The 9,258-nt window shown below is 49.8% G+C and overlaps 2 protein-coding genes across 2 annotated transcripts; both read right to left on the bottom strand.

The window, feature by feature from the left end:
- Positions 1-1,531: 1,531 nt before the first annotated feature.
- Positions 1,532-3,758, bottom strand: GGI43DRAFT_420321 (transcription factor domain-containing protein; the record flags this gene model as incomplete). The annotated part of the gene is made up of 2 exons (XM_083207798.1): positions 1,532-3,432; positions 3,662-3,758. 2 exons carry the CDS (start codon positions 3,756-3,758, stop codon positions 1,532-1,534), a joined length of 1,998 nt encoding a protein of 665 aa, XP_083064836.1.
- A 1,429-nt stretch (positions 3,759-5,187) lies between these two features.
- Positions 5,188-5,749, bottom strand: GGI43DRAFT_146819 (uncharacterized protein). The gene is made up of 2 exons (XM_083199372.1): positions 5,243-5,749; positions 5,188-5,191 (listed from the first exon to the last, which is right to left on the bottom strand). The coding sequence occupies exon 1, from the start codon at positions 5,619-5,621 to the stop codon at positions 5,349-5,351; it is 273 nt and encodes a 90-aa protein (XP_083064837.1). The 5' UTR covers positions 5,622-5,749; the 3' UTR covers positions 5,188-5,191; positions 5,243-5,348.
- Between the last annotated feature and the right edge of the window lie 3,509 nt (positions 5,750-9,258).

A 9,258-nucleotide genomic window follows, 5' to 3' on the forward strand; every position in this document is an offset into this window, starting at 1 on the left:
TTCCCTCTTCTTTTTCCTGTCCCCTTGTCTTTATCCGGTCAGCTGATTCTTCTGAATTCCGTTCTCGCTTAGACAGGGGGTATGCAGCCATTCGGTGAGACTTAACAGGTGCCTGAATCCTACTACTAATATCAGGTACAAAACAAGCAAGCAGACAAGCAAACATACAAAACAATGCCTGCAAAAACAATTCCTTCCGTATAAGTGGAGGCAATACCACCATCACCTTCAGCATATTTCCGTAGGTAGTACATATTTTTCGCATCAATAAAGACCGATAATGGATAATAATCATTGCTTCATTTCTTCCATTTGCCCGGTTTCCAAGCGTAGAATATGCACCCTCTCACTTCCTATTTTCCCTATCTCTCTCTCTTTACTCTCTGTGTACTACTACCCAAAAGTTCCCTGTTCCCCTCTCAGAGAATCCCTTCCTTTCTCCCTCATTCTTCCCCCGCTAATACCACCCTCCATCTCCCACCGGCTGCATCTTGCATATTCCTAACCAAGCAAAATCATTTAATTCACAGTACTCCGCATATGCATATTTTATAACATAGTAGACCATAAATGCCGACAGCCAGCTCTGCTCACCACACAAATCGTATAAATTATACATTACCTTGTGAATTATACATAGAACACTCTAATTCATGTATAAATCAAATGTATAAATAATGCACCATCATCACTCTTCAAATCATCTCACGCAGAAACCTTGGTCAAGAAATGTGGTATGTAAAGTTAGGAATAACCATCAAATTGGTATTTTTCGGCAAATTCAAAACCATCTCTATGTAGAAGAAAGATGATGATATATCCTATATCGCCCAATAAGAACTCCACTATTCTTTCAATTTCCCTAATCCCTACCATCTCCCTCTTCTGAATCTTTCCGTGTCCTCAGGACCCATAACAATGCTAGATGCTTCATGAAAACCAGCCATCGAGGCTATCCATCCTCTCAAGGGATTGGAAAACCAAAACAAACCCTGACAAAATACACAAATGTTGCGCCGAGCCCAATGCCAGCCTGGTATATAGTATAAAAGTATAGCGAGTGTATTACCACAACCTCGCAATTCAAAAAGGGGTGAAAAAAGAAGAAGAAGGGGGGAAATGCATCACTCATCACCGTCTGCCATCCAGGCAGACTATCGCCAAAATCTCGTTAATTCCTCCAAGTATCCAAGCATTCCAAGTATCCAAAGTGTTTCCAAGTATCAAAGGCTTTCCCAGGTCGCACTATCTCTGTTTAAATCCGCTATGAGCTCTGCTTGCCTTGCGGCATCCTCTAATAATCCCATGCCAGTTGGGTATATGTGAAAAAAGGGATGAAGATTCCAAATCTTCAAAGTGAAAAAGAATCATAAAGAATAAAAATAATAAAGAATAAAAGATAAAAATGGCAAATGCCCGCTTTGCCTTTGCGGCGGAAAAGGAAGAACATGGAGCAAGTAGCTACTTACGCAGGCTCTAATGCTTTGTCGCACTTCAAAGACCAGCTTAGAAAGACACGGCCAAAGCTCGCCTACATGAGCAGGTACTCCATGTTCTGCATCCGCATAAGATCTCGCCAGTGGAGATATGACTGGGCCACATCTGATCCGGCGCTGTCGGGCGTACCTTGCCTCGACAAATTGTCATTGTGAAGCCAGAGGCCACGCAACACCATCACCATGCGGCCAAAAGAGCCACAGCTAGCCTGGTCGCCAAGCTGCGCAATGCGATCCTCAAATAGCACGCGAAAGTCGGAGCCGGGGAGACTGATGGAGCCGCACAAGAGATAGACCCAGACCAAGCTGCTGTCATAACCCTCGGGTCCAGAAGGAATAAATTGCAAGACATTCGTAAGCTTGTCAGCCAGACTCATGGGTGAAGGTTGGTCGGGGCTGAATCCAGGCACCAAACTGCACAGGTAAATACGGGCTGCAAGACGATAGGCGGCCGTGATGTTCTTGGAAAGCTGCTTGGGCGACAGTGTGCCGTTGGCATTGTAAGGCATCTTGGGCGTGAACTCATTGACCTCGGTGAGGCTAATCTGCTCGCCTAGGGCGGACACGTGTTGGCAGAGGGTGAAGTCATCCATGCCATCTCTCTTGAGCGACTCGAGGCATGCAATCTCAGAGATGAGATACATGACACGGTCCTCGCAGCCCATCAGCTCGCGCAGGCCCATGTAGGGATTGATTTGAGACAGATGCTTCTCGCGGTACGTGTGAGCAAAGGTAGGAGATGTTCCCTGCATGGTGGCGCCAAGGATGTCAATCCAGGCGGTCAAGGTCATGTTGAACGGGGTCTGTGTCATCGGCGTGGCAGGGTCCAAGACTTGACGGGGGAGGTCTAGCTTGGTGACCAGGTTAATGGCAGCTTGGAAATGCTGGTGCCACGCAATGTCAAGTAGCTCTTCGCTGTCCGAACGGCCAACGACACACTGAAAGAAGATGAGGCCGAGGGTAGCCTCGAGGATCTGTTGGTAGTTCTCATCTCGCTTCAGGGACTCGCAAAGCGACCAGATAGTCGCATAACGATGTCTCATGATGTCATGATCAAGGTCTTCGTTGGGGCCAACCGACAAAGATTTAAGGTGCTGGGCTGCGATGCTAAGACAGCAGTGAAGATAGGTGTTGTTAGACTGCAGAGCGGGGAGAATCAAGTCGGATGCAACTGATCCATGCTGGTTGGTCTCCAGAATTGGGAAGATGGTTGGCAGCACGAATTGGATAAAGTGGTCAAACAGGCGCTGATCGTTCTCATCCAGCTCAATCTTGACTTGCCTAGAGTCATAGGACGGTCCGTGGGCAAAGTCGAAGAAGTTGACATTGAGCGTCTCTTCAGCCAGCGACTCGCGGCGCTCTTCATGAACATGCTCGACCCAGCTTCCGGGAAGGGTGCCCGCCGGCAGAACGGTGCCTGCTGGTGGAGGCGGGCAGTAAGTGCTAAAGGTAGAGACTTGGGATTCTTTCAATGTCGGTACGTCATTGATAAACATTTGTCGCTCCGTCTTTACATCAATCTCGTATGGTGAGTAGGAACCAATCATGAAATCTGGGGGCAGCTGAGAGTTGTAAGAAGAGTAATCGGGCTGGTGCATTGGGCCGTTGAAGTTGAAGCCGTTTGAGAAGTGAGAATCAATGGATGCAGACCTGTTGCGGTCCATAGGATCGGTGTATGTTGCAGATGATGGCACGGAGTGTGACAAGCCAGGAGGTGAGGAAGAAGCAGAGTTTATGGAGGCGTGCGATGACTTCTCTGAGAGCTTCTTGCGCTTGATGATGCCCTTGATGTCCTCCTTGTGTTGCTTTCGCGCATCGTTGTTGCTCCACCACATTGGTCGCTTATACTCGCATTGCAGGCCGAGGTGCTTGCATGCTGTGCAAAGAGGCGAGCCCTCGTCGCACTTCTTCCGTCTTAATCTACAGGTGTAGCAGCCTAAGGGAGTCGCCCATGTTAGTCTGAGAGGGTCACATCTCGGCGGCCTCAACTTTCCAGGTAAAGGGAGAAAAGAAAAAATCAAAGGGAAAGATAGAGCCAAAAAAAATCAACTAAAAGAAAGTCTGATATTCAAGGCACGTGAAATCAAAATCCAACGACTCTCTCTCTCTCTCTTCATGTGTAGATTAACGGGGCAGCTGGTGTGCTAGTATAAGCTGTGACATACCTGTTCTTGAGCGGCGATGCATTTGTGTTCCGCGTCGTGAAGTGCCATTGTTAGTCTTGGGAGCCGTCTTGGCCTTCCCAGACTGTGAAATCGCCATGTGTACGGAGTTCATTGATGCTCTTGACAAGATATTGTGGTGATTGGGGGGCAGGGTAGACATTTGTAGCTTGCGATGCTCAACCACTCGAGGTACCTTTCTCTTCTGCGCACCGCGACCAGGGGAGGGGTGTCTTTCCACAGTGAGGCAGGGGTGTGTGTTGATACTGTGCTTGACCGGGACAAGTCCGCACTGTACGTCTTGTCTTGTGGGGCTGGGCAAGGAGCGGGACGAAGAGCAAATCCAGTCAATGCTGCCGCTTTGGTGTCTGGGGGGCCAAGTCTCGGGACGATGGACGCGATAAGGGTCCGTATCAGTCTGCTGCCAGGTAGCGTAGCGGAGTGAGGCTGTCCTGCCAAAGTTGGGAGCTGGGGCCCGGAGTTGAAAATATTAAATTACGTGTCTGTGTTTTCAGATCTGAGTGGTCGGTGTAAGTCGTGGCGGCCTGTCGTATCAAACAACGGCGTCGCTTCGTTTGTCCGTCAACGGAACTTTGTAAAATTGCGTGAAATGAAGGTTGAAATGTGTTTGTGTGTGTATAGAGAATGACTGGTTCCAAGCAAGTCCGGCTTGCTTTTCACTGGAAATAATAACGACGTCTGGTCAAAGAGGAAGAGGAGAGCGGGAGAGGAGGGGGAAATGGGGTTAAAAGAGAAGGGGAAAAGCCTTTTGGCAACAACACTTGGATACTCGCACCTTTACTCCAAAGGAAAGAAAGAAAAAGAGGGCTAAATTCGAGAACAACAGGAAGGGCCATGACTTATATCATGGCCGCATTTCTCACGGCCAAGTGTTGTGCTGGCGCGAGCGATTCCGCAAGGGAGATTTTGCAGCTCAGGTTGCTATTTTTAAAAATAAAATGGCACTAATTATGTCCATCTGAGAATCAAGACGCTTGTGCCCAGCTCTGCGCTTAGGACAGCCAATGAACGTCGTGTAGCCGCCGAGGACCGCTGCTCCCTTGGGCAATGGAGGGCGGTGGATGTGCGGATGAGCAGCACGTAGCGTGGGAGCTACTGGCCAGGGTTGGACCAACCACAGAGACGAGAAAATTCCTCCTAGATGCCTGTCTAGACCCGCGAGGATGTCACCCACACCGAACGCCACAGCGGAAAGAAATGGACGATGCTAGCAGTAAAGTACGTACATACTGCACGCATGGTCGTCGGGGCCGCGGTCAAAAGCCGTTCAGACAAGGGCCAAGGGCTAAAAGCCTATGGCCGCCAGCCACTTGGCCTAGCTCGACGACGAAGGCTTCCCGAACGATGTCCCGTCTTCACGAAAACGTGTTGGAGAGGGCCAACACCGAGTCCCTGTAGCCGGTATATCGTCTCCGGCGGGTGGCCGTACGCGCTCCTGCGCACCCCATTGTGCACAAATGTGCAGCATACGAAAGTCACACCTGTATAAATGCTGGACGACGGTGCTCTGCACTAAGAAACGCCGTCAGACATGCAGCTGTAGCTCACAATGCTTGGACTTACAGGTACGAGGTGCTACATAGCAGTACGAGTGGATGCAGCTAGAGAGAAGCTCTTAGACCAGGGTGAAGCTGTCAGGGTTGCTTTGCTCTCCTCCTCTATTGGGGGCCTAATCTGCATCGGGTACTCGACAGCAAAGGCAATAGCAGCATACGAAGTACATGTTTATACCAGTGTCATCTGAATAAAGCAGGCCGCAGATCAAAGCCCCAGTTTGAGCACTGAGGGTGTCCTCTTCATTACTAGGAAAGCTTGGAGCCTGCGGCTGTGGTCTGTTGACAGCAGTGGATAAGATAAACTGCGGCCAACCCATGAATCCGAGAAGATTGCGAATCTGCAAAAATAGATGCCCCCAAAGATTAGCATTCGCACGCAAAGGCATCGAAGGTGTGTATGACTCTCCGCGACTAGGGCTAAGTGCAGTCACCCGGCATTATTGCAGCTACTACTGTAGCAGCAGGATTGTTGGTGCGGTAATATCTATACATGCTGAACTACTGCCAGGCAGCGTACAAACAACGCTCGCACTAAGCAGGTACAGGACACTGGACGGTCAATAGCCGAGTGGGATGAGGAGAAGGCCGGGTACACGCGAGTAAGGTGACCTCACTCTGCATCGAGAAGTACAGCTATCTTGGTCAGCCAGGCAAATCGTCCAGCATAGAGCGCAGCGGGTCGCAGCAGGGAGAGATGCTGAGGAGACCTTGTTGAAGGGCGATGAGAGCAGAGGAGCGGGGATGCGGTAGTTCCCTGTGGGCAGCCGACCTGTTCTGTTCCCCCGCAGCTGCCGAGCATGAGTACAGGCGGCGGTTCGTACCACAAGTACGAGTACACGGGCAACTGCAGCCACACAGCGTCAAGCCCGTGTACTCTGTACCACTAAACGATGAATGATACTCGTCGTCGTAGTACTTTGTGCGATTATACTTGAGAGCTGCTGGTACAAACAGGCACCCACAGAAACTTGAGCGAGTCGAACATTGACAAGGTGAGGCCTGCTTTGTGGCGGTAGAGTTGCGAGCTAGTTGCTTGGGCGCCGCGTGCAAAATCCCTTCTGGCCACGTTGATTCGCCAGACAGCTGTGATGAAGTGCTGGCTTGTGCATGAAGCGGCAGGGGCCGCGGGACCAACCGACTGTAGCGCCTGCACTACGCAGGGAGCTATCCCTGTCAACAGACCACCTGGGGATCGAGATTGGCTCATTTCTGCTAAACGGCATGGTGAACTAGCAGGGCCCAGATGGAAGTAAAGCAGCCAATCGCAGGCGTTGGGAGCAGCTGCAAAGCTCCGCTGCGAACCCAAGTCCGCACGTTTCGACCGATCTTCTGCGAGGAGAAGGAACGAGCAGAGCAAAACGACTTCCTTCTCTGGCCTCTTCGACTCGTGTGGCTGCCTGAGTGAGTGAATAAAGACGGCAAGAGTGGGGCGTCTCCTCATGCGAGGTAGCATTGGAGGAAGTCAACTCTCTCTGTTCTTGCAGTTTTTTAGCTGATGGAAATGAGATACCGCATTTGCCTAAACCGGGTGAATTCGGTACCGCTCCACCTCGCCAGAGAGACGAGATTTGCTGTGGTCCAAGACAATAAGCAGCTTTATAGCAACGTGTTGTTCTGCATCTACTAATCTACGATACTAAGGAGGTATGTATGTAGGTACTAAGATACGAAGGGGGTCGAGATGGATGATCTGGACCTCGTTTGTCCAGAGACTTGAACGAGACAAAAACGGCTCTAGTAGCATTCGAAAAATGACAAGTAATAGCAATTATCGCCAAAGTAGGCAGGCGGGCAAGACATCCCCTGTTCCTCTCAAAAGTCAATTAACCCCTCACTTCGGCCTTTTTTTAGGGCTAATTTTGGCTCTGGATCGGTTCATGGCCTTGGCCTGTCGGCGCTTACAAGCTGTTTGTCATGACGCGGCAAATCACACTATTGGCGCTATTGCGGTGCTATCGCCCAGCACTTGTAGGCAATGGCCGCGTTGCGAGACCAAGGGCAGGTTGCTATTTTTAATTTAGGCCACAATTCTGCGTCTGTTTGCGGCCTTAGTAATTCTGGCCTAAATCCTTCCGCTGCGGACTTTATCAGATGCCATATCAGATTACTCAAAGCTTGCGCTTGTACATCTGCGTCTGATCTCGGCTGTCGCGAACCGTTAAGCGCCGAAGCCAAGGTATGCGTATGTTCATCACATTCTGATATTTCGATACTACGTGCCTCTCATGGTGCAAAGTCGCTTATTCTCGTCACATTGCTGTCTCGCTTCTCAGGTCGTCTATCGCGGGAGTATAAAGGCTGATGGGCTCGCACTCGCCAAGTGTCTGATGTATCATGTTCGTTTACGCCTTTACTTGTGTTCACCTTGGACGTCGCTACGCAATACTTCGGCTCTCGCAAAGCCCCGCGTCGTCTCCCACCAACAGCTGTTGGGTGGTGCCTCATGCGGCATTACTCCGTCGCCGCTGCATGTCGTGCATCACTGGTAACCACGACTAACACTAGCAGTAGAATTACCAGCTACTACTACGACTTAGTAATAATAGTGGCAACATTACACAAGCTATAAGAATTCTTCGAGCTCCCGGTTTGGACTTATAAAAGCTTGCAAAACTGAGGTGATTTTACAGACATGCTACAGGGTACCACACGGCACTCGCTTGCTATCTACCATCGAGCCTACTAGGTATCCTAGCACAACGACTCCTCCTCTTAGACTGGGCCGGCATCGATATACCGTCCTTGTACAATCTAGCTCTGATCCGGGCCACCGACTACGACCCCTCATTCTTCGATCAGCTATTGATCATAGCAGCATGACTCTCAAGTCCGACGCCAACTACGGCGAAATGCCTCTCACCATAATACGTATATCTTGCACCGATGTGGGCATTGCGGCCACCTTTCTACAAACGCCGTTCTCCTCTACCCACTTTGGCAATTAAAAGGCTAGCTTCGGGACTATCACTTTAGCTTATAACAAAGGTGAGGAGCAGAAACTTGCGCGATCTCGACATTCAAGGTAATGTGGCGTTCTTCGTCTCCTGCTGCTAATACAAGTCCCATTTCACATAAATGGCAACCAGTATATACCTTGATGCGGATACGCACGCCGCCTCTGCTAGTGGCTTAGTGCTCAGCGCCGACTCAAAAGGTCGTGCTAGTGCATGGCAGCTTCGAGTCAGTCGTGTACTACCGCAAAGGGGAGTAGTACGGATAGTAGGGTAGGTTCTCGCACATTCGGGAAAAGAACATTCATCCGACAAAGTCGATTGATCAAATCCGTAATACGACTTTTAGAGTAGTAATCGCCCAGTTCCAGTAGGATCACCCTGGATGATTAAGATTGCTAGGTGACTTGTAGCATTTCACAAGGAAACAAGGGGGTAAAGTGACGGCTCCCCAGGAACAAAGCCGAGATACGTGTGTGGAAATAAACATGGAAGCAATCTTTTTCCGAGGTATGCTAGCCAGACCATATCCCCAGATACACAGTATATTCCTACGGAGTACAAAATTTCACGACGCCTTATTACTACTATCTTAGTGAGCGTTGCGGTGGATCTCTCGGGTAGTGTGCTTCCGAAGCCCTTGAAAATTTGTCTCTACGTATGCTCCATGCTTTCGTGCTTGTATTATGGAGTTTATGCTTGCAGGTTTGAATATGGTAGATTTTAGCGTTGCCAAGCTGAAGCCGACATCCATGCTTCTCTCTATAAAGTACTCCATAGAGCTAGAATCACCACTCCGTACTGCTCCTACTTATACAAAGTACTTGGGAGTCGGTCGTGATGATAGGCCGCTCCATTGGCTCGAGTCGCAACACACACCAGTTCAACTAGGCTCGTCTATGCTGTGGAACTTTGGGTGAATTGCGCACCATTCATCACGCAACGAAGATTGGGGCGCATCAATTCACGGCCATGTGAGCTTTCGAGAATGGGGGTTTCACGCAGGTAATTGGCTGGCCGTCTGATACTCTGGTGTTTGAAGCCAACTATCGACGGGATGAATGGAAATGAG

Source organism: Trichoderma evansii (genome assembly GCF_050947405.1).
Source record: "Trichoderma evansii strain SZMC 28006 chromosome Unknown GGI43scaffold_2, whole genome shotgun sequence".
In the NCBI taxonomy this organism is placed as follows: domain Eukaryota; kingdom Fungi; phylum Ascomycota; class Sordariomycetes; order Hypocreales; family Hypocreaceae; genus Trichoderma; species Trichoderma evansii.